Source organism: Acomys russatus, chromosome X (genome assembly GCF_903995435.1).
Source record: "Acomys russatus chromosome X, mAcoRus1.1, whole genome shotgun sequence".
NCBI classification, from domain to species: Eukaryota; Metazoa; Chordata; class Mammalia; order Rodentia; family Muridae; genus Acomys; species Acomys russatus.
The window spans coordinates 22,855,326-22,883,258 of NC_067169.1; the positions used below are offsets into that span (position 1 = coordinate 22,855,326).

The 27,933-nt window shown below is 44.7% G+C and overlaps 3 protein-coding genes across 5 annotated transcripts in view; 2 read left to right on the top strand and 1 right to left on the bottom strand.

Annotated features, from left to right (window-relative positions):
- The window catches only part of Shroom2 (shroom family member 2), a 1,329,704-nt gene that overhangs the window by 123,289 nt on the left and 1,178,482 nt on the right, over positions 1-27,933 (bottom strand). The gene's annotated exons all lie outside the window — the stretch shown is intronic.
- LOC127184794 (nucleoplasmin-3-like) lies at positions 14,116-16,435 on the top strand. The gene is made up of 2 exons (XM_051141181.1): positions 14,116-14,160; positions 15,742-16,435. Exons 1-2 carry the CDS (start codon positions 14,116-14,118, stop codon positions 16,252-16,254), a joined length of 558 nt encoding a protein of 185 aa, XP_050997138.1. The 3' UTR covers positions 16,255-16,435.
- The window catches only part of Fam120c (family with sequence similarity 120C), a 120,682-nt gene continuing 111,584 nt past the window's right edge, over positions 18,836-27,933 (top strand). For 2 of the 3 annotated variants that reach the window (XM_051142122.1, XM_051142120.1), the window contains exon 1: positions 18,836-19,899. In XM_051142122.1, coding sequence (XP_050998079.1) covers positions 19,210-19,899 — 690 coding nt within the window. In that variant the 5' untranslated portion in view covers positions 18,836-19,209. The remainder of the gene's footprint in view (positions 19,900-27,933) is intronic. The other variant, XM_051142121.1, reaches the window with a different exon arrangement.

Genomic DNA, 27,933 nt, shown 5'->3' on the forward strand with positions numbered 1-27,933 from the left:
TTCTGTCATACTGCAGTCATCTGGCTTAAATGGTTTTTTTTAAATCAAATATATATAATTGAGCAGATTTAAGAAACTCTTACAGTTTGTGCTGGCTTTGGGGTGGGAGGCACCTGCCTCAGCCATGTGTTACCTGTTCATTTACATGCAATTCTACCGCATTTCCAGTGAGCCTCCATTCTCCACACAAGCCAGAGTTGCAACCTGTTGTGTTAGCTAGGGTTTCAACTGTGAATTAATTCACGCAAGAGACCTAAAATAAGTCCCCACTATTTATGGCAAATTTGAGGGTGGGGAGATCAATGAGTTTTCTAAGGGTCATATGTCCAGTAAGTGGTAAAGTTCAGATCCAGACCAAGTCCACCTGACACCATAGCACACATATGTTATAATCCAAGTATATTGAAAGCACACTTTAATTGTTTGGATTCACATGCGCACTCTTTACATGCCTGTCATGAAACTGTACAGTGCTTGTTCCTTCCCTTCTAATGTTGGGCTACCTTTAGAAAAATATACTTGGAAACTTCCCTCCCATCACTTCTCACTCACCAGTGCACAATGACTTTAGAAATTGTAAACCCAGCTGGGCGGTGGTGGCGCACACTTTTAATTCAGCACTCAGGAGGCAGAGGCAGGTGGATCTCTATGAGTTCGAGGCCAGCCTGGTCTACAAAGTGAGTCCAGGACAGCCAGGACTGTTGCACAGAGAAATCCTGTCTCAGAAAGCCAACAAAACAAAAAAAGGTAGAAATTGTAAAACCATGTCAGATCCATCACTTGTTCACTTAGCTATTTATGTACAAGAAATACACAGATGCATATGCAGAGAGTCTCGTACGAAGAATAAGAAGACAACAATGTTAACTGTGTGAGGCATAATCCCGTGGTAATTTGAAGGCTGAAGCAGGAGGATTGCTGGATCCCCAGAGTTATAGGCTCACCTGGGGAAGATAATTAAAGCTTCTTCCAAAAGAAGAGGAGAGGGACAGAGAGGAGAAAATGAAGTGAATCAAGAACATGACTCTTTTTTAAGTTTCTTAAAGATAACGTATTTTAGCCAGTTGTGCACACTTGTAATTTCAGCACTCAGAAAATTGAGGTAGGGTGAGTTCAAAGCCAGTCCTGGACTGTGTAATGAGACCTTTTATCAAATTAAGTCCCACATTTATTTGGTAACTCAAATGCATAGTAGAAGAAGCACGGGTGACTTGATTTTATAAAATGAGTTGGTTACATTAAGTGTAGCCTTGGTTGTCCTGGACTTGTAGACCAGGCTGGCCTGGAACTCAGAGATCCATCTGCCTCTGCCTCCCTCAGTGCTGGGATTAAAGGCATGTGCCACCACATCCGGCTAAATAGTAACTCTTTTGACTCCACAAATCTCTATTTTAAAAGAAAAGCATGACTAAACATAACCCAATTGTATTCTTCCATTTTGTATTAGTACTACGAAATTACTAGCACTGGGTGGTTTGTAGACAAAACAGGTAACATTTAGCTAACAGTTTGGGGGCTCAAAGTCTAAGATTAGGCAGCTACATCCATTCAACTGTCTGAGAAACAACACACACATATATACACACAGCCTCCGCATGTGGCATGACAGAGAAGTGGAAAGGGAGATGGCTGGATGAAGAAGGGGACAATTATGTGTGGTGGCCTTGTTCTGCAAGAGCAAGCCATGAGAAGAGCATTAGGCTGGAGAGATGGCTCCGTGGTTAACAGCACTTGCTGCTCTTCCAGAAGACCCAAGCTCAATTCCCAGAACCTGTAAGACATCATGAAATTTTTAAAAAGAATTCATCATTTAAGCTGGGCAGTGGTGGCACAAGCCTTTAATCTCAGCACTTAGGAGGCAGAGGCAAGTGGATCTGTGTGAGTTCGAGGCCAGCCTGGTCTACAGAGCAATTCCAGGACAGCCAAGGCTACACACACACACACACACACACACACACACACACACACACACACACACACACACACACACACACACACACAGAGAGAGAGAGAGAGAGAGAGAGAGAGAGAGATTGCCAGGTGATGGTGGCACATGCCTTTAATCCCAGCCCTTGGGAGACAGAAGCAGGTGGATCTCTGTGAGTTCAAGGCCAGGCTGGTATACAAACTGAGTCCAGGACAGTCAAGGCTACACAGAGAAACCCTGTCTTGAAAAGCCAAAGTAAATAAAAATAAAAATAAAGATGTTTTTTTAAAAACCAACCAAATAAACAAATAATTTTAAAAAAAAATCAGGAAGCAAAGCCATCTCTCCAGGCCAAGTCAGCTTCTATGTAGAGCTTTATTGACTCATATCTGACAGCTTTTTATTGAACTACCTAAGATAGCCACAAAAATGGGGGTACTAACAAATCGTTTCTGAATTCTGGAGGGTAGGGGGAAAGGGTAAAGATTTCTCCTTTTTTCTTGGCAGAAGTGCACTCTACCAATTGCTATAAGATGTAGAGAGATGAAGAAAAAAACATTCTCTAACTCTGTTAGAAAACATGTAACAGAAACAATAAGCCACTAAATGTATGCAGTTCCCGAATGACTTCTTGTTCGGTTTGAAAGGTTAGGAAGCCTGTGAGCCAGCAGCTTCTTCAGTACAGCTATAGCAGTTCCTAAGGCATGGATTTGAAGTGATCAGAAATGTGAAAACGAGTTTGAGTCTGCTCAGTGAATCTTGCAGAAATAATCCTGGTTAGGAGCTGGTTGTCAGTGTTTTTCGGAAAAGACGGAAAATAACAACGGCGTGCGCCCTGCAGGTAGTGATTGGAAAGGAAGTGGGGCTGTTTCTGAGGCATGCAAACTTTAGCAAAATGACCACAGTTAGGACAGAAGTGTGCTGGTTTTCCAGGCATGTTCTATTCAAAGAACTCATCAATAACCTCCACATAAATGAGGCTTCATGTCGATTATTAGTTGACAATGTTTTATGTATGATTTAACATCAAGTAAGCCAAATCTGTTTAATGTCTTTTACATTTGTACTATGGATGTAGTACAAATTGGTAGTGTCAACCAATGCCCATATGTTTTCCTCCAATGTGTTTACCCACACCCCCACACAAGAACTTACACATATACACACTCACACATTACATATTATCTAGGCAAAAAATTGATAACTGCATTTGTACCATATGCTATTAATACTAAAATGGATCTTTTTTTTGTTGTTCATTTTAAGAAAACATTATAAAACTATATGTAACCTCAGCCATCTTTGGCCACACAATATACTTGTACAACCTTCAGTTTTTCTTTTCTTCTTGTTAATGGAATGCATATCTATACCTTTTGTTTTCATTTTCTAAGACAGGGTTTCTCTGTGTAGCCCTGGCTGTCCTGGAACTCACTCTGAAGACCAGGCTGGCCTCGAACTCCACAATCAGGACGTGCTAATCAATAAGCCTTGTGATCTCTATGCCTTTACCTGCCAACTGCTGGGATTAAAGGTATGGCCATCACCATTTGGCTATGTATCTTTCTTTTTAAAACAGCCTATTTTTCTTGCACAAAGTTAGATCTTTTCTAATTCCAGTAGTTAAATTACATGTTAATTATAATTTTTGATGCTGCCCAACCTTAATTCCTGATGAAAACTAGAAAATACTGGCAATTGTCTCTTATTTGAATTTTCCACATCACAACTTCAAACAGGATTTCTCATATTTATGAACATGCCTACATATTTAGTTTCATTATACTGTATAAACATGCCAGGGGCTGGAGTGATGGCTCTGTGGTTTCAGCACACTGGCTACTCTTCCAGGGGACCCAAGATTCAATTCCCAACACTCACATGGCAACTCACAACTGTGTTTAACTCCAGTTCTAGGGAATCTGACACTTTCACAAAGACATACATGAGGCAAAACATCAGTGCACATAAAAAATTAAAAATATTTTTTGAAAGTTTTTAATCCTAGCACTTGAGTGGCAGAGACAGATAGATCTGAGTTCAAGGCCAGCCTGGTGTACAGAGCAAGCTCCAGGATAGCCAGGACTACACAGAGAAACCTAGTCTCAACAAAACAAAACAATACCAAAAAAAGAACAACATGCTATACAAATAACATTATATTTACTCAAGAGACTATATTTAGGAATATATGAATATACAAATACATATGTGCATACAATAATGTTGGCATACTTTTTAAAACTTTCTATTTTGGTTTCCTTAAATCTCTTTCTCCCCTGGGCTGTGGTGGCACGCGCCTTTAATCCCAGCACTCAGGAGGCAAAGGCAGGCGGATCTCTGTGAGTTCGAGGCCAGCCTGGTCTACAAAGTGAGGACAGTGAAGGCTACACAGAGAGACCCTGTCTTGAAAAACCAAAAAAAAAAAAAAGCCTCTTTCTCCCTACTCCTCCTCAACCGTTGCAATACCCCAACACCAGAGAGGAGAGAAAAGTTAGTGGAGAGAGGGGGCATAGTTTTCCTTAACTACTTCCTGCTGTTCATTTTTCCTTGGGACAAGTCCAATCGTCTTCATTTCAGGAGATCTCCAACTTCTATCACACTGCATCAACAACAGCCAAGAGCTGCAGGGGGAAGTACCAGCAGCCTGCTTTCTAGGAGCCCAGAGTCTCTCTGGCTTTTATACTCATTGGCAAGGACTGCACCCCCGCATGAGTAATTCTCAGTAGACAAATATCGCATGCCCTCTCATGAGGCAGTTATCAGCTGTGGACAAACTGGAATTACCTCCACATCCCACACCTGGGATTAAAACAAAACATGTTTACATATAAACCAAAACCAACACAATAACAATTAGTGAAAAAAGAGGCCATGGGTTTGAAGGAGAGCATGGACCAGTATATGGGAGGGCTTGAAGTGAGGAAATGGAAGAAAGAACTGTAATTATAATCTCGCTGGGCAGTGGTGGCGCACATCTTTACTCCCAGCACTTGGGAGGCAGAAGTGGGCAGATCTCTGAGTTGGAGGCCAGCCTGGTCTATGGAGCGAGTTTCAGGACACCCAAGGCTGCACAATGAAACCCTGTCTCAAACTCACCCTCCAAAACAACAATTATAATCTCAGCAATAAAATAAAAAAGGTCAACACCCCAAAGTATATAAACTTAAACTCAAGCTCACTAAAATGTCAGCATTCTAGCTCATCTATAGAGTTAAAGCTTTTGCCACGTAATTTCTCTTTAAAGTTTTCAAATTCAAATTACCAAAAGATTTTGGAAACTGTTCTCAAGTAGATATAGACTCTAAACCACAAACATTATTGAACAATTCATCTGTAACCATCCCATTTCTCTCTCACTCAGTTTCATTTTAACTTTTAGACAAGGCCTCCGGACTGGCCTTATTCTTCCTACGTCGTTGAAGATGACCTTGTAGGTCTGATCCTCCTGCCTCGACCACCAAGTTCAGAGATTACAGGCCTGCACCAGCACCCACAGTTCTTGAGACACTAGGGATGCACCTCAGAGCTTCATGCACACTAAGCAAGCAGTTTACAAAGTGAGCTGCCAGCCGCTCCTCCAGTCTTCTTAGTTATACTTGAACTGTTTGTAAATTCTGAGACATTGAACAAAACTACTCATAAGGTTTACTTAAGGTTTAGTTGTTTCTGGCAAGTCCGACAAGTACAAAACCATCTCAGAAACAAAGAAACTAACTTCTTTTCAATAATAGTTTATTTCAAAAGAAAATAACAAAACCATGGGACCTAGTTTACGGAAACTAAAATGGCCTCTGGCCATGTGGCCTGAAAATGTCCAAACTCATCTTGGAAGAGGCAGCAGGGCTGTGGATGTAGCTCCATGACAGAGCTCCATGACAGAGCTCCATGACAGAGTTCGATCCTGAGAACTGCAAAATGGAAATTAATGAAAGAAAGAGAGAGAGGGAAGTAAAGAAAGATTAACAAAGGTATAACAAGCTTAATCTCACCAAAGTTGTATTTCTTTTGGGAAGGTTATTTTTTTTTTTGAGACAGGATTTCTCTGTGTATCCTTGGCTGTCCTGGACTCACGTTGTAGACTGGGCTGGCCTCGAACTCACAGCAATCTGCCTGCCTCTGCCTTCCTGAGTGCTGGGATTAAAAGCATGTACCGCTGCAACCTGCCAAAGTTGTATTTATGTATTTATGTTTGAGACAAGGTCTGACTGTGTAGCCTTGTCTGGCCTGAAACTCACTCTGTAGGCCAGACTGGTTTCAAATTACACCTGCCTCTGCCTCCCAATGCTAGGATTGAAGGTGTGCACTACCAACTCAGTGACTGAAGTTTTACATAAATCACTGAAGTTTTACATAACAGGAGAGCCTTCCAAATCGAAGATCTGAATTAAAAATTAAAAATTTATTTAGTTGTCTGTGTAACGGTGTCAGATCCCCTGAAACAGGAGTTACAGACAGTTGTGAGCTGTCATGTGGGTGCTGGGAATTTGAACCTGAGTCTCCTGGAAGAGCAGCCAGTGCTCTTAACCACTGAGTCATCTCTCCAGTTCGAAGATCCAATTTCATCCTTTGACTTGCTAAAGGATAGGCAGCCATGGCGACTGGACAACAGGATAGGATATAATGCAGTCAGACTATGGAAAGAAAAGCCAAGCTTATTCAGAGCTTTCTTGTGACATTCCTTATTCCAGAGCCCAAGGCAGGGTCCTTTAGAATGTGAAGATCCTCAAAGAAGATGGGAGAAAAGGGGGAGTGACCGTTCTTGGTTTAATGGCTTGTTTGGGGAAAGGAGGGCTTAGGTTTCTATGACCTGGTTTCTGACGCTCCTTTCTGGAGTGGAAAGGGGACTGGAGCCAAAAAAGGGAAGGTCAAGATCACCGGCCCACTTTGCCCCTGAGGTTGCTTCTTAGGCTTTTCATTATCCTTTAGTTCAAAGTATTCAGAACGCCCAAGTGTCATAATTTGGTGTACGAGTTTCTGAGCCCCAAGGGGTTCATGTAATAAAAATGTCGGGTCAGATGGAAAAGCAATTAAGTTGGGAGATCAGGCCAGTATATAATCCATTTGAAATGCACCAGCATTAGAGGACAGCACCGGGTAGAACAATGAGCTGGCAGAACTGCGTCTGTGACTAAAGGGTGGGATGCTAAAGTAGTGGAAGGGAGGATAGTTGGGTCTTGATAGGATCTCAAGACAGGAATAAAGGAAAGTAGCAGAGGTGATGAGAGAGTGGGCCCTGGGATAGATGAAGGGAAGGCTAACATGTTTCAAATGAGGAACTTAACCTCAACAAACACCTTCTCTTTCATTCCAGCTCACTGCCTGTCAGCTCTATTTTGGTTTTTTGGTTTTTGGTTTTTGGAGCCTTGACTGTCCTGGACTCACTTTGTAGACCAGGCTTGCCTTGAACGCACAGCGATCCGCCTGCCTCTGCCTGCCAGAGTGCCAGGATTCCAGGCGTGCGCCTAGGGAGCGCTTTTTATATTTTAAAAATACTGTTTTGGTTACATCACAAAAGAGTGTGCTTAGCAGTATTGAACCATACGTCTAACAACGGTTAAGTTGTGTGTGGTACTTCATGCCTGCAATGCCAGCATTTGGGAGGATTGCCCTGAGTTTGAGGCCAGCCTTGGCTACATCATGAATTCCAGGCCATGCTGACATACAATGTGCTACCATGTCTCAAAAAGCAAGAAAAAAAGAAGAAAGAAAAGGAGAAAGAAGGTGAATATTTTGCTGGGTGTATCTCATACAGCTAAGCATAAGAATTTGGGGGCCTAGGTAGGGATACGGCTCAGTAGTTCAGACCCCTGTTCCCATGTAACAAGCCAAGAATCCCCAGAAATGCCTGTAACTCCTGCTCTAAGGAGGCTGACAGGAGCACTGTTAGAATTTATTAGTATCAAACCAAGCCAAGAGGCCTCTGCACATAGACATGCACACAGACACCTCTGCACACATGCACATATACTTTCTCACACACAGACACACAGAAATGAATCTTTTCAAAGAAAAGTTAACCCTACGGTCTTTGCCTTATCTGTCTAATTAGTATTTAAGAGACCAGGATCTCACTAAGTTCCCCAGACTGGCTTCCATCTCCTGGGGGCCTGCCCTCTTCTGTGCCCTGGATTGCTGCTCACACAAAGTGGCCAGTTTCAGCCTCTTATTCCTGACCTTGTTGGCCCTGTCCACACTGCCCATCTACCTGTCATCATAGTAGCCACATATACCCACATTTCCTTCTACCTGCATAGGCAAAGGCAGCCCATGAGCAAGCAGGTCAGCTGCCACCCCTGCTAAAAGTAGATCTTCTCCTCCTTCTCCTCCTCCTCCTCCTCCTCCTTCTCCTCCTCCTCCTCCTCCTCCTCCTCCTCCTTTGTCTTTTGTTTTTTGAGATAGAGTTTCTCTGTGTTAGCCTTGACTATCCCGGACTCCCTTTGTAGACCAAGCTGACCTCAAACTCACAGCGATCCACCTGCTTCTGCCTCCCGAGTGCTGGGATTAAAGGTGTGTGCCACCACTCCTGACTAAGACTGCTGTCATCATCCTAGGGACAAACGTGGTATGCTGGATGCCAGATTAAGGTGGTGCTGCTCTGGGTAGTCAGGACTGTAAGTTCTACAGTGTGCTGTCTATAAAGAAATACTTCCTGTACCTGGCCAGTATCAACTAGCTGGTCAAGGCTGTGGTGTATTCTTGAGGAGATGCTGAGATGTGCAGTACCTTCCACAATTCCTTTGATGCACGTGCCTCCACTAGTACACTCAAAATTCTGCCTGGTACATATCCACTGCATACTCTCTGAGAACATGCACCTGCTGAGTCTACCTTGGACAATAGCAGGAGGGAGCAGGTACCATATTACCATTCATCAGGTACTTGCAGAGCCCATGGCTCCATCCAACCAGTGAGGCACACCCTGGTCTATTGTGGTCCTGCACTGCTTCCCTGGCCCAGAGTTCTGCATGCCTTGGGACCCAGAGAGTATTGGGTCAATCCCAAGCACTTAGGCAAACATTAGTTGGACCGTGCGAGTCTGCCTTTTCAGTTTTAGAGGTTTTAAAATAGACATTTAAATTTTTACACCTCAGCAGGGCGGTGGTGGTGCACGCCTTGAATTCCAGCACTCAGGAGGCAGAGGCAGGCGGATTTCTGAGTTCAAGGCCAGCCTGGTCTATAAAGTGAGTCTAGGACAGCCAGGGCTGTTACACAGAGAAGCCCTGTCACACACACACACACAAAAATTTACACCTCTGGTACAGCCGATGGACTGCTTTCTCGTACACAATGCTGTAGGTGCACAGGGTGGAAGAGATAAGAGCTGCCCTGTGCTGTGTCCCTCAGTGTGGCAGGGTAAGAAGGATGGAGCATGTCTTCCTAAGGCTGATTCGTTTTTTTTTTTTTCCTGAGACATAGTCTCATGTAGCCTGGGCTGGTCTTGAACCCCACTATACAGATGAAGATGACCTGAAACTTCTGCCTCTCGAGTGCAGGGCCTGGAGCTGATGTCTTAGGTGTTCTGGGCAGCCTTCGAAGGCTGTCCTTGTCTCCATTAGTAAGAATGGTATCCACAAGGACAGGACATAACAGAGGAAAGCCTGTCCGCTGTGAGGTCACCAAACACCTTTGTCATCAACTCAGATCATTTGTCCCCATGTTCTGGGAGTGGTTGATGGTGATTGGGGCTAGCAGGAACTCCTCCACACCTCATCCCCTCCCCATGCTCTTTTCCTCTTCACTTTCCAGCTCTCATTATTTTGTTTTGCTTTTTTATTTTTTCAAGACAGGATTTCTCTGTGTAGCCCTGGCTGTCCTGGATTGTTCTGTAGCCCAGGCTGGCTTTGAACTTACTTCCTCCCAAGTGCTGGGATCAAAGGTGTGCGCCACCATGTCCAGGTGCAGTTTTGTTTTTTTATTTTTTTATTTTATTTTTATTATTAATTTATTCTTGTTACATCTCAATGGTTATCCCATCCCTTGTATCCTCCCATTCTTCCCTCCCTCCCAATTTTCCCCTTATTCCCCTCCCCTATGACTGTTCCTGAGGGGGATTATCTCCCCCTGTATATGCTCATAGGGTATCAAGTCTCTTCTTGGTAACCTGCTGTCCTTCCTCTGAGTGCCACCAGGTCTCCCCCTCCAGGGGACATGGTCAATTGTGAGGCACCAGAGTACATGAGAAAGTCATATCCCACTCTCCACTCAAAGAATCAAATGGTATATAACTCACTTATATCTGCATACTAGCCCAACGGGCATGTCCCACGAAAGCCTTCACTTACCAGCAAACTGGGACAGAGGGGAGGACATCCTGTTGGGACTCTAGATGAGAGAAGCATGGGAGAATAGCAAAGTAGAAGGATCCAGAGGGTCCTAGAAACCTACAAGTAGAACAATATGATAGGCAGATTTGGGCCCAGGGGTCCCACTCAAACTAAGGCACCAGCCAAGGACAATACAGGTGGTAAACTTTAAACCCCTACCCAGATCTAGCCAATGGTCAGAACATTCTCCACAGTTGTTTTTTGTTTGTTTGTTTGTTTGTTTTTAAGACAGGACGTATGTGGCTCGGATTGGCCTTGGGCTTGCTGTGTAGGCTGGCTTTGAACTCATAATTTTCTTCCTCTACCTCTTACCTGTTGGGATTACAGGTATGTGCCACCACACCCAGCGTCTGCCATTTTTGCTTAAGTCTTACATCTGTTTCCTTCTGCCTTTGCCATGGTCTCCAGCTGTCTCTTCACTGGTCTTCCTCCTCTAGAACCTGGGATGGTTTCTGGTCTGTGTGAGCTTCCTCCTCCCATATGCACTCCTTGGGGCTTTGTTTTTAAAGATCTACTTTGTTATTTGTATTATTAGATATGTATGTGTGTGTGTCTGTGTGAGCATGAACACACATGCCCAAGTGTGCATGTATGTATGTACCAGTACCCACGAAGGCTAGAAGGCATCAGAAGTTGGAGTTACAGGCAGTTGTGAGTACTGAGAAGTGAACACTGGTCCCCAGCAAAGGCCATTTCTCCAGCTCCCATCTTTTGTTTTGTTTGTGTTTTGAGACCGAGTTTCACACTGTCCATGGCCTAGGCTGTCCTGGAACTCAGTGTGTAGCCCATCCCAGCCTCAAAACTCTCAGCCCTCTTCCTGTCTCAGCTTCCCTGAGTGTTAGTATGACAGGCCTGAGCTGTCACCTTGAGATGCGGTCAGCGTTACAGAGCTTAGAAAGGGCACAAACATGCATGAGGAACTAGAGACCCCTCGGGACGGGGCCTCAGCATCCCACCAAGTCTGGACTTTACCCTTTACGGTTTGAATGAAAATGGTCCCCACAGGCTCATAGGGAATGACATTATTAGGTGGTATGGCTTTGTTGCAGGGGGTGGGTCACTGGGGGGGTGAGCTTAAAGGCTCAGTGTCTCTTCCCGCCACCTGCTGATCCAGATATAGAACTCTCAGCTCCTTCTCCAGCACCATGTCTGCCTGCTGCCATGACAACATGCTTCCCACCATGATGACAATGGACTCAACCTCTGAACTGGAAGCCAGCCCCAATTAAACATTTCCCTGCTAAGAGTTGCCATAGTCATGGTGTCTCTTCACAGCAATACAAACCCTAAGACATCCTTCTCAGCTACCCAAATCCTTACATGAGCCAGATTCAAGATACGGACCCTCTCTGCCCAGAGAGACGCCCTGGAAGGCACTGTTTGCCACTCTGCTCCTACCTCACCAGAAAGGATTCAGTGTTGCACCTCCACTTCAGATTCACATGCTTAGTGACAGCAGGAATTCCAATGTCTGCTCTATTAAAGGCCATTTTTTTAAACATTCATTTATTTATATGTGTACATGCACTTTCTTCTTTAAAAAAAAAAGATTTATTTATTTATATGAATGCCTGCCTGTGTGTACACCTGAAAGTTAGTAGAGGGCACCAGGTCTCATTACAGATGGTTGTGAGCCACCATGTGGTTGCTGGGAACTGAACTCAGGACCTCTAGAGGAGCAGCCAGTGCTCTTAACCGCTGAGCCACCTCTCCAGCACCTGGAACATCCACTTTCAAATGTGTGCCACGGTGCATGTGTGAAGGGGTCAGAGGACAACTCACAAGGGTCAGTTCTCTCCTTCTAACATGTGGGTTCCTGGGAATTGAACACAGGGCTTCTGGCTTGGCAGCAAGTGCCATTACCAGCTAAACCATCTCACTAGCTCCTAGGCCAACTTTTTTTGAGACAGGGTTTCTCTATGTGTCCTTAGCTGTCCTTGCTTTGGAGACCAGGCTGGCCTTGACCTCACACTGATCCACCTGCCTCTGCCTCTCTGAGTGCTGGGATTAAAGGTGTTCGCCACCATGCCTGGTTGGGGCCAAATTCTTAAGCCATTAATGTATTCACTTCTATGGAATTAAAAATGCTTAGTTCCTTCCTGCTTTTGTGTTGCTGGTGATTGAACCCTTGACCTTTCGTGTACTATACTCGAAACTTACCACTGAACTATATGTGCATCCCACCTTGTATGTTAAATGGATCTAGTATTCACAAGGAGACAACTCCTGCCCCTTTCCTGTGGGGAAGCGAGAGTGAATTGAAGTGCTCTGCAGTTTTCAAGGGTCAAATAGGGCATCAGGGCTCCTAGATCCCAAGTTGCTAGAGCGCAACGATCCAGGACTTCATCCAAGCCCAATGAAGTATGTATACCCATTCTCACAGAGCTTTGGGTTTCATGAGCACATGTCACTTTGGGTATTGAGACAACTGGACAAACGATAAATTGGGATACCCTATAACAGCCTATAGAAGTCAGCTCCGTCCCATCCATCTTAAGAGGCAGCTCTCATATCAGCATCCTCCAGGTTCTGCTTTGGAATTTGTCTTATCAGCTTGTCTGTCTTGCTATGCTTTTTTTTTTTTTTTTTTTTTTGGTTTTGGGTTTTGGTCTGTCTTCTGTCAGGGAGCATCGCCCTTCCCTCTTTCCCTCCTGCCCCCCCTTTCTGCTGGCCTGATTGTTTTAAGCAACAGCTCCCTGAAGGTTGCTGCTTCTCAGGCCTGCTGTGCGGTGCTGCACACGTGGCTGACCTTTTGTACGGAGCGCCATTCTTGGTAGCCTCCACGGCTTCTATTCCTGTCATTGGCGCCAAGCCCAGGGTTTCCTTCAGCAGAGGGCTTTCCCTGCTCCAGTACATGAGGCTAATGTCACTCCTTTCCATTTACTGCTGACCTGCAGGAAGCCTTCTCATCTCTGCAGTCCAGCACACCATGTAGAGTTTAAGCTTCCTCTCCAGCAACAGAAGGCGGACTGCCTAGGTAGACGGAGGATCCTTGCTGAGCATCTGGAGTCTGTCTTGGAGCAAACACATGGCAGGAGGTTTCATAACTTGGGGGAAGGGGTTGGTGCCCACTACATTCCTTTTCTTTCACTTGAAGATCTTTTTGTAAAGTTATAAGTCCTGCGCATTACAGATTAAAGGCCTATGATGACTCTCTTTGATTTTTGGAATACCTACACATGGCAGTGCATGCCATTAATCCCAGCACTCGGGAGGCAGAGGCAGGCGGATCGCTGTTTGAGGCCAGCCTGGTCTACAAAGCAAGTCCAGGACAGCCAGGGCTCTGTTACACAGAAAAACCCTGTCTGAAAAAAAAAAAAGAAGAAGAAGAAGAAGAAGAAGAAGAAGAAGAAGAAGAAGAAGAAGAAGAAGAAGAAAAGAAAAAAGGGAGCCAGGCAGTGGTGGCGCACGCCTTTAATCCCAGCACTCGGGAGGCAGAAGCAGGCAGATCGCTGTGAGTTCGAGGCCAGCCTGGTCTACAAAGCGAGTCCAGGACAGCCAAGGCTACACAGAGAGACCCTGTCTCAAAAAAAAAAAGAAAAAGAAAAAAAGAAAAAAAGGGAAGAGAATAAACAGATGAGGTCACTTTAAAGCTGTACAGAAGAAAAATTAAGCCTGGTGGTGGTGGCACACACCTTTAATCCCAACACTCAGGAAACAGAGGCAGGAGGATCTCTGAGTTCGAGGTTAGTTTGGTCTACAAAGTGAGTCCAGGACAGCTAAGGCTACACAGAGAAACCTTGCCTAAAAAAAAAAAGCTGTATAGAAGTGTGATTTCTCCAATGGATAAAAGTATACAGTTCTGACCTCCCTGACACCACCACAAGCCTGTGCCTGTCACCAAGATGAAAGGGGCGCAGAATGCACCAAGGCGAAGAAGAGCTCCTGGCGACCCACGTGAAGGGGGTACGGACAAAGGATGCAGTAGGAAACCCCACAGTGGTCAAGAGCTCAGAGATTCTGGAAATGAACTGGTAACACTGGGACGGTGTCCTTCAGGCTGGACATGATGGTTGCCGCCTCATATTAGAGTATCTCATAGAGAGTAGGGAGGCATATGCGCCTGTTAACCATGGCAACAGGGAGGAAGATGCTTCAGTGGCATAGCTGCATGGGAGTCACCCATGCTTCTGTAAGTAAAGCTGGATAAATTGATTCAAGAGCAACCTCAGAACCACCTGCTTTCTTCCAGGCCTATTCTTGTAGTATTAGTAAACTTGTTGAATAAATTGTTGAGTCTCTGTTTTAATATAGATGCAGTGAGAGTTCAAGAGGTTACGCAACTTGTTAAAGTTCTCTCTCTAATAAGGAACTGAACTGGCATTGAAACCCAGATTTTGCTTCCAGAACACATCCCTTGGTTCCAGGACGTAGGCACCTGCCATTTCTACCTTCTCTATGGCCTATAAGGACTGTAGCTTCTCCTGGGTTGTATATGCATGTTAAGACTCTTGTGTCTAAGTAAAACCAATTTGAACAAGTTTTAGCAAGAAGGGGATTTGTAAAGATGGAGGCCTCACAAAATCCAGGGATAATGCAAACGGACATTAGGAACAAACGAAGCAGGTGTTTTGACATACCTGGGATTTTCACCTCTCCAACTCTATCCCAAAGTCTTTGGGAAAGTACCATAAATGGCAGTCCCATACAGCCAAAACAATAAAGTAGAGGAGATGGTAGGAAAGGAGTGTGCAGTGGCACTCCAATAGGCATTTTCTCATAATGCTCTTCTTGGCTGCTCTATAAACATGTATGCCATTCCCCTGAGTATACAATTAGAAACATGCCCACTTCAATTAGACCTATGGATAACTGCAAGTCATAAGCAACTACTAATCCATTTATAACATGACCACATGGCCACATTCCTTCTTCCTCTGGTTCAGTTTCAATACAACGTGGTTCCTTATAATCTCAAACTCTTTGATAAATGTGGCTTCCACCAATACATTCATATGTAACCATATAAGAAATCAACACAATCAAAATACCCTTTTAGGGAAGGAGAAGTCACACATTGATCCATCACTAGATCTGTGGATGTACCCTTTTCACTTGGACTGGGAGATCGGAAATAAACCACGGGTATATGAAAAGTCATGGGAGTCCCCTTCTTATTATTTCCTTGCTTAACCAGTCTGTATGTGGGCCAGGGTTATGCTCAAAATGGGCTTCCTAGATCTTGAAATGTGTTCAAATTTCCCAGACTGCTAGAGGGGTCTGTAAAATGCACCAGCACACTCCTTTCATACCCCTGCACTAAGACATTTGACCTGGCTGGGCATGGTGGTGCACGCCTTTAATCCCAGCACTCAGGAGGCAGAGGCAGGTGGATAGCTGTGAGTTCAAGGCCAGTCTGGTCTACAAAGTGAGTCCGGGACATCCAAGGCTACACAGAGAAACCCTGTCTCGAAAAACAAAAACAAAAACAAAAAAAGAGGGGGCGTTTCAGCATGGCCGCTGGCGCCGCCGCTGCTGCTGCTTTAGCCTGCTGCTTTAGCGTTCTTGAATCAAGAGAGACGAGCCCGGGCTGGGGGTGTCGGTGGCCTTGGGGTCTGGGCCCCGGTCACAATGGATAGTTTCTTTTTTGGTTGTGAGCTCTCTAGCCACACCCACTCATTCACTTTCAAGGTTGAGGAAGAGGAGGATACGGAACACGTGCTGGCCTTGAACATGCTGTGCCTTACCGAGGGGGCAAAGGACGAGTGTAATGTGGTGGAAGTTGTGGCCCGGGATCACGACAACCAGGAGATTGCAGTTCCTGTGGCCAACCTCAGGTTATCTTGCCAGCCCATGCTCAGTCTGGATGATTTCCAGCTCCAACCACCTGCAACCTTCCGCCTGAAGTCCGGTTCTGGGCCTGTGTGCATCACTGGTCGGCATCAGATTGTTTGTATAAACAGTGATTTTTCTGAAGAAGAAAGTGAGGATGAGGAGAGTGAAGAGGAGGTTAAGGTGTGTGGCATCCTTCCTGCCAAAAAGCGTGGGGGCCAGCCGTAGCGGTCTCTGTTTCTGCTCAGGTGGCTGCTTGCTACAAGCACCATGCTCCATACACTCCTGGACAAGTTTCAAGAATGTTTTACTTGCTGAAGAGGATTGTGTGGGAAGGTGGGAGGGACTTGGGCTGGTGCTGAGAGAACCTGCATTCTCCACAGGGCCCTCTGTTTGGTCCCACGTGTTTCAGGAGGTGTTTAAAATCCTTTTCTATTGGGGTGCAATGATTTTGAACACCTCTCCTGATCCACCTGCCCAGATTGAAAGTTTTGCGAACCCCGGTTCAATTCCCAGCACAGAAGGAAAAAAGGATCAGAAGTTCAAATAACACATTTGTAACACTTTTTACATTTTTAGATAAATATCTAAATAAAGTGGTGTACCATTTTGCTTTTGTTTTTTCTAAAAAAAAAAAAAAAGAGGGGGGAGGTTCACATTTCAAACATACTTAGCTCAAGTTCACAGGGTGTTAAAAAGGGTTAAAATGGAGAGGAAGAGTACATCTGGGAATTCTCAGCTTTTATCATACAGTTTTAGCTATAAATATAGGAAAGGACACTGCGTGTGTGCTTACTGTGTAAAGGTGCACTTGTGTCTCAGTGTGCATTCGCAAGTGTGCCCATGAAGGCCAGAAGGCAAAATCTGGATATCATTCTTCTAGAGTCTTCCTCCTCAGTGTTTGAGACAGGGTCTCTCATTGGCCTGGAACGCACCAATTAGACCAGGCTGCTCAACCAGGGAGTCCTGGGAATCTAGGAATCCACTTGTCTCTATTTCCCCAGCACTTGGATTACAAATGCACTGCACTGAGCCTGGCTTTTTGATGTGGTCTCTGAGAACTGAACTCAGGTCCTCATGCTTGCAAAGCAAGCATTTTAACCGAAGAGCCATTTCACCAGCCCAGAAAGGGTATTTTAAAGATAGAGAAATATAGGAGTTTTCATCTAAAGATGTCTCACTTGTGGCTAACACTTTCATAAGTGGCATACAATCCAATCATTTTTGTTGTTTTGGGGGTTTGCTTTTTTTTAATTGTCCTAGGCTGACCTGGAAAACAGTAGTTTCAAAGTTGTGGCAATCCTGCTGCCAAATGCTGGGTTTACAGATGTAAGCCAACACATCCAGTTAGAATATGGCGTTATAAGAATATGTGATTATGACAGTATTTGTTTACTTTCCTGGTTCCTGGAAATCACTGGGTAACCTAGGCTGGCCTGGAACTTAAGGCAGTTGTCCTATTTCAACCTCGCGAGTACTGGGATTGCAGGCACATACCACCATGCCTAAGACAACAGTTCTTGCATTAACTTTATCAGTTTAACAAGGAGAGGGCCAATTTCAAGAAAAGGGATGCTAGGCAAACTATCCAGTAAGCACATTTTACTAAAAACATCTATTTTCTTCATCATTCACCCCTTTAAGCTACTGCCCTTCCTTTCACTTTGCCTCACACCCCTGCCATTCGGATCTACAGCTCTTTTTTGTTTGTTTTTTTGGGACAGGATTTCTCTGTGTAGCCCTGGCTGTCCTGGACTCACTCTGTAAACCAGGCTGGCCTTGAACTCACAGTGATCCACCTGCTTCTGCCTCCCGAGTGCTGGGATCAAAGGTGTGCGCCACTGCATCTCACTTGATCTGCTACTCTCATGGCAACTTTCGTTATAGAATTCACAGCTGGTTTGCATTTTCATTCTAACAGACCATTCTGACGTCATTCATGATGACCACCCCTGGGTTCTGTACCTTCATGTTCTGCAAACTCCAAGGCAAATACAACTCCTCTGCACTGCAGATCTTGTTTTCTGGGTGAAGGAGTGGGTCCTGAAAGCTTGACAGAAAACAGACACTACATGGATTTCATTGGAGACACATGCTGAAAACATCCTTTTCAAAAGAGTGTGATCAAATTAGAACCCTTGCTGCTATTTTGAATTGCTCCCACATGAACAAATTCACCAGGCTTGAAAACAAATCTTAACCATATGGCATAGCTTAGTGAGTACCAATAAGGTCCAGGTTGTAGTTGCATTTGTGTGACTATTTAATGTCCCCGACCAGAGAGCCTGAAGGCAAATTACATGTTGTCTGTGCATTCACTGTCTTAAGTAAATGTTTTAACATTCCTAAGGGAGACAACTCTTCAAAGAATAACGGTAGCTAAAAGCAAGTGGATATAGAAATGGTAGTGGTTGTTATGTTTCATAAGTGTTCTTTTCCATTCATTAAAAGTTATGCATATCATCTTTCCTATGGAAGGGAAAAATTCTCCCTCTCTGGGAACTTTAACTCACTTTAGCCAAATTCAGCCAATCCACAGTACTTCCTTTCCCATGATGCATCACCTCCATTCCTTTCCCAGGGAATGGTGGTACAATATCCTGAGGCAACTCGGTTGGATGGTAGGAGTACTTGTGCAAATCCTATACACACGATTTCATGCCTCGCTTCTTCTGACCCTATGAACATCAAGTGCAGACACGGGTGATCGTCTGGCTCTTCGACTGCATCTTGAGGCCATCCAGGAAAAGACTACAACTCCCAGGATGCCCACCCGCCCCGCCCACAACCCCCTCCCCCAACCTGAAAGCGAGTATCACGGAGAAGACGAGGCAACATGGCTCCCGGAGGTGGAAGGCAGAGGCTTCACCCCCTTTGAAGCGGTGAAGCAGAGCAGCGGAGGAGAACAGGAAAAGAGAAGTGACTACGGCTTGTCATCGCTTTTATCTTCCCAGCCTCTTCTGAGTCTGGTCAGCCTCACCTCTGCTCTCCACCCGCACCCAGTCCGTGGTCTCCTCCCCTCCCCGCCCACGTTCCCTGGCCCCTCCCGTTCACATACCCTTTCCCCGCCCCTCCTCGCCCCTACCCCCCGCGGAGTGCGCACGCGCCCGCCTCCAGCTTCGCGCGGGGATCGCCGAGTGGCCCGCTTGCGCAGCCGCTGTTCCTTCTGCCCACGGAGGAAGCATGGGCGTCCAGGGCTTCCAAGAGTTCCTGGAGAAACGCTGTCCCGGCGCTGTGGTGCCTGTGGACCTCCTCAAACTCGCGCGCACTGTGTCGCGCCAGCAGCAGCAGCACCTGCACCGCCAGCTGCCACCGGCAGCCCTAGCGCCCGGGGCTCCACGCATCACCAGGGGCTCTGCTCCTCTGCCGCCGCCGCTCCCGCCCGCTGCCTTTGGTGCTTACTCCGGGGGCGCGGGGCCGACTCGGCACCATCACCCTGCTCACCATTTCCACCACCACGGCCAAGCGCTGCCAGGGCTGCATCCGCCGCCGCCGCCGCCGCCCCCTCCGCTGCCTGGGGCTCGGGTATTGGTAGACGCGGGCTCGGCGCTGCCGCGGCTCTATGGTGGCTACCAGACGGATTGGGTTTGTGGCGGCCAGTGGAATGCCATGCTGGGCTACTTGTCAGCGCTGTGCCAGGCTTGTGCCTATCCGGGCGGCGACGGCCTGGAGTTGGTGGTCATGTTCCCTGGGGGCCTGGGCAAGGACCGACTGGCCGAGTGGGGCCGTCGGTGCCAGGCGGAGCGGCAGACTGCGCAACTGATCGTGGGACACGTGGGCAACAAGGGCACCCCTCCACCGCGGGCCTGGTTCCTGCCACCTGCCTGCCTGAGCCACTGCGTGAGGCTAGCACTCATCCGCTTCCGGGTCAAGGTGAGGGAGGGGTTAGATTGTAAATGAAATGCCCCACACCTGGTCCTTCCAGGTTAAACACCTAACCATTTACTGATCTACCCGCCACTCAGTCAGCTAACCTACTGGCCACTATTTTAGCCACCTGTGCCCCCTTCATAAGGCCATCTACCAGTTCACTTGCCTACATGACTGTCTCTAATCATGGCATACTGGTAACCTCCTTTCCCTTTACTTACTCAATTGGCCTACCTGTTGGTTTTAGCAGAATTGACTCAAAATTTCTTTGGGGCTTCATGTTTCTCTTGCTATCACCTTCCTCAAACTGAAATATGTTTTCTTCCCTTTCATTTTCCAGTTGACATTCCCTTACGTATATCTGTTTTTAACCTCATGGTAAATAAAACAGGTGTTAGTCAGACACCTTTCTTATATATTTTTCGCCATTTGACCCAGTACTACCTTTAAAAAAAAATAAACCCATCCGTTGAATCTTTTTTCATTTCAACATGCTTTTATCTTGGCATGCCTTAGCACAAATAAACAATTCACTGATTGAGTCACAGTTCGGGAAGATGCACACACTGAGTAGGGGGTTTCAAAGATGTGAGACACTGTTCCCAGCGCTTAGAAGATCAAATAGGCAAAATTTACTTAATGGTGTAAATATGCATGGTGACGAGGTTTTCTGGTACAAACAGTACAGTACCTGTGTGGGTAGGTGGGTGGGGTGATATCTGTGGGCTAAAATGGTCCAGGGAAACTTCCTGAAGAAGACAGACCTTACCTATGTGCGAGGACGGGCCAGATTTGAAATGGCTCATGGGTTTCAGAGGAGGCTGTTTAAAGTGCTTGAAGAAATGACTCAGAGGCAAAACGAAATATCAAGTGCGTGAGGCCCCAATGGGCTTAAATTTAAGCCCAGTTTGTGAGTAGTTGGGCCACTGCATATGGAGCTTGGGGAGAAGCTTGGCAGCATCCCCGGTTCTTGGCAACACTGTGGTATGCTGTTGCTTTCCCATACTCTTAGGTTTCAAGTTCCTACGTGTGGAGAATAGCAAGGCCTGAGAAGGAAGGAGGTGGGCAGGGAGAAGAAGAGAAAGAAAAGCAGTACAGGGCTGGGTAGGGAGAAACTGCAAACCCATTTCCTAACCAGAATTTGGGGGGACATCCTCTCAGGATTGGGGGGTTTGCGAATTCTGAAACAAGACAAGTGGCCGCTGGCGGAGAAAGGAGAGACTACAGACGGAAAGATCTGCTACATGAAGAAGTTTGCAATGGTTGTAGAATGTGACTAGGATCCTATTAATGTAGGGCTCGCATCAAATCTGCCTCGGCTGGATAGAATCTAGCTTTTATAATTTGAAAAGCCAGTAATGGGGCTGGGGCCATAGCTCAGTCACCAGCGTCCTTACTAAGCAGGAGGCCTGTGATTCAGTCTCCTGGCACCGTGCATGCAAAAAAAAAAAAATCCAATCGTGAGCTAACTTATAAATGTAACTGTAACAAAACCCCACTGGCCTGATCTCCTGACTGAACATTTTAAAGGAGATTCATTTACGGTCATTCCTTCCAAGTTGTTTTTAATGGCACCACCCAGGCTTTAAAGGATTTTTTTCCCCGGTTATTTTTTTTATCTTGCTGTTACTGGCAGCTTGACTGCTGGCACTAGTGATGACTATGTTAGTGGGGAAGGGTTTTCCTCTTTTTTTTTTTTGAGAGGGGCAGGGGTAGTGCTGGGGAAACGCTTTACTGTTGTACTCACTCACGCCTGCAGTCCTTAAGTGCTTTAAATTGTCTCATTGGATCTTTACAGTAACTCATGGGGCAGTAATATCTCTGTTTTCCAAATGGGGAAACTCAGACCCAGGAGCTTTACACACTTGCCCAGAGATAAGCTAGTAATAAGAGAGAGAGCTGAGATTCTGGGGGTTCAGTCCATGCAGTCTGACTCCACAGCTCTTGCTCTTAACAGTGTTCAAAGACGAATGTTTCTAAAGAGGCACTGTGATCAGATTACTTCCACACTGAAAGAAAAAGCTCCTTGGCACCTGGTTAAACACAGGTTTGGTTTATTGGTTTGTGTCACTTCTTTTCTGAGTGCTTGCTGAAGGGTAAGTACTGTGCTGGCTGCAGACTATTCATAGTCAGGAGCTCTCCAGGAGGGTAAAGGCTGAAAATGAAATTCCAGATACTCTGTGATAATTGCTTGTGATGAAAAAAAGGAGCCCCGTATGCTAATTGCAGGGGGTCTGCTAATTTCTTAGTGAGCAAGTAAAATTCGGGAGTACCTTTACAGATTGGCTGTGCCGAGGTTTAAGAATACTATAGATAGCGGACAAGGGTATGGAGCTGTAAAACAGCTTGTTTGTGAGGTCTGGGTAGGTTATTTTTGTTTGTTTTGTTTATTTTTTTTTCCAAGATGAAGTTTCTCTGTTTATCCTTGGCTGTCCTGGACTCGCTTTGTAGACCAGGCTGCCCTCAAACTCACAGAGGTCCGCCTGCCTCTGCCTCCCTGAGTGCTGGGATTACAGGCATGCACCACCACTGCCTGGCAGGTTGTTATTTATAACATTTATTAATATTTTTATCTGAACAGGTTTTGATTGGTGGTTGGCAGGAGAGAGGAACACTGTAGTTTTGTAGTTCATTCATATTCTCCACCGGCCGGAAATTTTGAGAACCAGTTGTAAGTGTATTTTGTCATATTTAGCTCAGTTTTTTTTTTTTTTTTTTTTTTTTGAGATAAGTTCTCTTGTAGTCCAGACTACCCTTGATTTCAATGGATAGCCAAGGCTGACCTTAATTGTTCCTGATTCTCCTGCCTCCACCTCCCAAGTGCTGGGATCACAAGCGTTTACCATCTTGCTCACCATGAACAAGAGTTCATATTTGGTGCATTCTCATTAAAAAAAAAATCTCAGCAGTGGTCATGGGCAGTTGTGTACACCTATCTAATTTCAGGTACTAAGGAGGCTGAGGCAAGAGGATGTCTTGAGCCTTGGAGCTTGAGGTCAACCTGGTAATATAGTGAGATACCATCTGTAAATAAATATCCCATCAATACATTAAAAATGATAGCTTGCATAGACCTTAAAAGAACAGACTAGGAGTGATTTTTTCTTCTCCTCCTCCTCTTCCTCTTTTCTTTTCTTTTTGGTTTTTCGAAACAGGGTTTCTCTGTGTAGCCTTGGCTGTCTTGGACTTGCTTTGTAGTCCAGGCTGGCCTTGAACTCAGTGATCCATCTGCTTCTGCTTCCAGAGTGCTGGGATTAAAGGCATAGGCCACCACATTGGGCTTTAGGAGTGACTGCTAAAAAGTGTTTAGTGTGGTATGTATGAGGACACACACACACACACACACATACATCAGTATTCAGGGAGCCTGAGGCAGTTCTGACGTGCTTAGTGAGACATACTGCAAAAAACAGAAGTTAAGAGCATGCACTGTTCTTGGCGGGAAACCTGAATTCAGTTCCCAACACCCATATTGTGTGGCTTACTACTGTCTGTTACTGCAGCTCTAGTGAGCTGATACTGTCTTCTGGATTCTGTGAGCACACAGAATAAAGCAAAAATGTGTAACTATGGCTATTATCGTACACTGACTTAAGACCGACTGCAGAATTGTATAAACAGTGTTGATGCTCTCAGTGAGTTCTCTTGGCTGTGTTGAGGGACTTGGTTGGTATTGGAGTGATGAAGACTGTCTTGGATTGTGGTACAGGCATGAAAGGGTATGGGGTCAATAACTGCTCATTGCCTTTGTAGAGCTCTGTTCTGTCTTGAAGGTACAATTTCTCACACAGATGATTTGCATATGGAGCATTTCTTTTGTTTGAATATTAGTGGTTCCAAACAATAACTGGATCTCCATTGTGCCTTGGTTTTGTCCTTTAGCTTACGAAGGCCTTATTTCTAGTCTCATTTTCATTTTTAATAGAGAATATAGAAGTAGCAGGGTTAAATACTTGATAGAGTACTGGGTAGTCTACTTAGCTTTGGATAAATTTGGACTTGATAAAAATGTTTGGTGTCAATTTCTGACATGATGTTTATAATTTCATTTGTTATAATTACTTCCTCAGTATACTTTTGTAAGTGAAAACAACCAGTAGCAGAAATTTTAGTAACTACCAAGTTCCAAGTTCCTGGTCCATTCTTCCAAGGGTCTCAGAAATAGAGCAGCTGTGACTAGGGAGATGATGTGGTGTCATGCAGGGCAATGGAGGCTTTCTTTAATGGTTGTTGTGAATGAGCAACAAGATAACCATCACACAAAGAAGGAGGCTAAATGGACTGATGAAAAGAAAAAAGGTTGGTTGTGTCAGAAATCCTATTGGTGGTACATGACTAACCCGACTTTGAGACATGTGACCAGATGCAGGTCTCCTTTGTGCTTTCCTCCTTCAGGAAGGAAATGGCTGGTGCGCCTTCTGAGTGTTTACTAGCCCTGTCATCCAGACCCTGAAAAGCTTACCGTAGTTCTTCTAGATGGGACATGACCATAAGAGTAATAACCAGTGACACTTCGTGAGCACCAAGTTGGGTATAACATGTTTCTTAAGCACAGTGTCTTGTTTAGTCCTCACAGATTTGCAAGATGCGCGTTATCCCCACCCCACCCCCATTTTACAATTAAATAACTGAAATGCAAAGAGGTAAAATGGGGCTTGGGGATATAGCTCATTGTTTAACAAGGTGTCTAGGATCAAAGCCAAACCAAAGCAACCAAACAAAAAACAAGTGATTTAAAAATACTTTGATGCTGTAGCTTACTACCTATGCGTGGTCGGTACATCCTGTACCATTGAGCTAAGACCTAGGTCCAGTAATTTTCTTTGGGGGCAGGGTGGGCTCTGGTAAGTGAACCATAAAAACCATTGCCTTAGATCTCTGTCGCTTAGTCTTTCTGTAGTATCCCATGACACTGTTTTTCATGTTGAACATTTTTTTGTGTAAGGTTGTGTACTTTTCTTGACTAAGTGCAAAGAAACAGTAAGAGTTGTTGAGCATTGCACATGTGCCAGCAATGTAGAAATCCACAGCCCTGCCAATACAAGACAAATGTGTTCGCTAATTGCCAAGTGAGTCACACAGTAATGTTGAGGAATTCAGAAGTAGCAATCCCTTTCTATGCACAAATTATCGAGGGGTGTGTGTGTGTTTGTATGAGTGTGTGTTACACCAACGGAACCTGGAGCCACACACATAGATGAGCACACTTCCCTTGATATCTATATCTATCTATCCCTGGTCTCATAATAATCTTTAGAATAGATATCATTCTTACTCATTTCCCTTAAACCACTATTCTTATCTCCTTTCCACCATTATTCTTGAAAAAGACTATTCTCATTCCTTAACCTGTTGCCACTTAAAAGTTGTTTTATTTGATGTGGGGGTGGGAGTATGGACGTATGTGGATGCATATAAAGTGAGTGCCTGAGTGGAGGTCAGAGGACTAGTCAATTCTTCTCTACCATGTGTGTCCTGGGGATTGATTGAACTCTGGTCATCAGACTTGGCCAATGCATTAACCTGCTGAGGTATCTCCCTGGCCTTCTATTGTCTCTTTAAAAAACATTTTTAAAGTTTTTTTAAAAAAACATTTATTTCTTTGTTAGTGTGAGAGCATCTGCATACATGTATGCACACAAATGTGCCATGGTTCATGTGTGGAGATCAGTTCTCTCAACTATATGGGTTCTGGGAGTAGAAATCAGGGCATTAGACTTGGCAGCAAGCACCTTTACCTGCTGTGCTATCTTTTGTTTTGTTTTTAAAGATTTGTTTATTTTATGTATATGAGTATTCTGTTTGCATGTACACCTGCATGCCAGAAGAGGGCATCAGATCCCAATGGAGATGGTTGTGAGCCACCATCTGGTCGCTAGGAATTGAACTCAGGACCTGTGGAGTAGCAAACAGTGCTCTTAACCACCGAGCCATCTCTTTAGCTCTCCCTGCCCCTCGCCCCACTATGCTATCTTAACAGCCCTCAATTTTTTTTCTTAAACAGGGTTTCTCTGTGTAGCCTTGGCTGTCCTGAACTCACTCTGTAGACCAGGCTGGACTTGAACTCACAGAGATCTGCCTGTCTCTGCCTCCCTGAGTGCTGGGATTAAAGGTGTGCGCCACCACACCTCACACAGCCTTCAATTTTTTAGTTAGCAATAATATGTTGATATGTAAAAATCATTGTACTTTCCTTATATTCACTCCCATCATTATCTTCCTTGCCCCCTTCTGTTGCCCTACCTCTTCCTAAATACTGTTTTCATGTCACATATTTTTAAGATTTTAATCCTACTTATCCAAGAAAATATATACTTGATTTTCTTTTTTCCTGCTCATTGCCTTTTGTTCCCCTTGTTTCCTGTTAGTGCCCTGCCTCCTCCAAACATCCCCTTTTCTGCTTTCATGTCTAATATATACCTACATGTAAAATATATATCATAAGCATAAATACATGATAGAAAATAGATAGTTAAACGTTAAATATATTAAACATTTTGCTGGGTTTGGTGGCACACACCTTTAATCCCAGCACTCGGGAGGCAGAGGCAGGTGGATCTCTGTGAGTTTGAGGCCAGCCTGCTCTACAGAGTGAGTCCAGGATGGCCAAGGCTACACAGAGAAACCCTGTCTCGAATAAAAAATTAAGCATTTTATATGTATAATATTTATATTCAAAATATATGACTGAAAATATGTTCTTATGAGTCTGTCTTATTTCACTAAATATGATTTTGTGTTGCACACATTTTTCTGCAAATGACATAATTTTGTTCCTTTTCTCTGAGTAAAATTACATTGTGTGCTCATGTGTGTGTGGGCATCACACATACACACACACCACACACACTAATCATTTTTTAATCCATCCACTTATTGATGAACATTTAGGATTGCAGCATATCTTGGCTTCTTTAATACTCTTGCAATAAACATGGATGTACAGTGTCTCTGTGGTATGCTGACTTAGATTACTTAGAGTATATGTTCAGGAGTGGTATAGCTGGATCATATAGTAGTTATTTATCTAGATGGTGACCCTACATACTGATTTTAGTAATGAGTACATTAATTTACATTCCTGCTAGAAGTATACAATGATTCACTTGGTGTGTGTGTGTGTGTGTGTGTGTGTGTGTGTGTGTGTGTGTGTGTGTTAAGATAGTTTCTCCTATTGTAGCTCAGGCTTCTTTTTTTGCCAAGGTCTTGCTATGTAGCCCTGCCTGACCTGAACTCAGCAAATCTGCCTCCCTGGTACTGGAAATCCAACTGTGCTCACCACATCTGGTTTATTTGGTACTGGGGATCAAACTGAAGGCCTTGTGTATGCTAGGAAGTGCTCTACCAATTGAGCTATGTGCCCAACTTGGGCTTCCCCTCCCCTTCGCCCTGCATCCTCGCCCACCTCCATAGTGCTGGGATCAAAGGTATACACCACCATGCCCACCTAGAATATTTATACCAAATTCCTTGGTGATGACGGTTGTAATCAAGGTTACATTTTTGCTTTCTTTTGTGTATTTGGCAGGGCGTCACTACATAGCCTTTGCTGGCCTATAATTCAGTATGTACCAGGCTGGCCTTGAACTCGTAACCTTAGTGTGCTAGGATTAAGGGCATGTGCCATCGTGCCCAGCTTTGCATCCTTACTCACATCCTTTGTTATTTGCTTTGTTTGTGATAGCCATTCTGCATAGAATGAGATGAAATCTTACTATAGTTTTCATTTTCCTGACAGCTAAGGATGATGAACATTTTCCAAACATTTTTTGCCCATTTGTACTTCTTTTTAGGGTTATCTAGGCAATTGGCTGTTTATGGGTTGGATATTTGGGGAGAGGGGTTGATGTTTAATTTTTTTCAGGTTTATAATATACTCTTGGTATCAATCCTCCATCAGATGTATGGCTGCAGAGATCATCTGTTTTGTAGGCTGGCTCTTCACTCTGTTGTTCCCTTCTTGTTCAGAAACTTTAATTCATGCAATGTCATTTGTTAGCTTTTAAATCTATCCCTTCCCAAATACTGGAGTATTTG

Excerpts from the sequence above, each read along its gene's own strand:
- LOC127184794 (XM_051141181.1), top strand. The coding sequence starts at position 14,116 with ATGCACCAAGGCGAAGAAGAGCTCCTGGCGACCCACGTGAAGGGG. Across the intron at positions 14,161-15,741 it reads TGGCGACCCACGTGAAGGGG|CCTGCTGCTTTAGCGTTCTT; the intron begins GTACGGACAAAG and ends CTGCTGCTTTAG.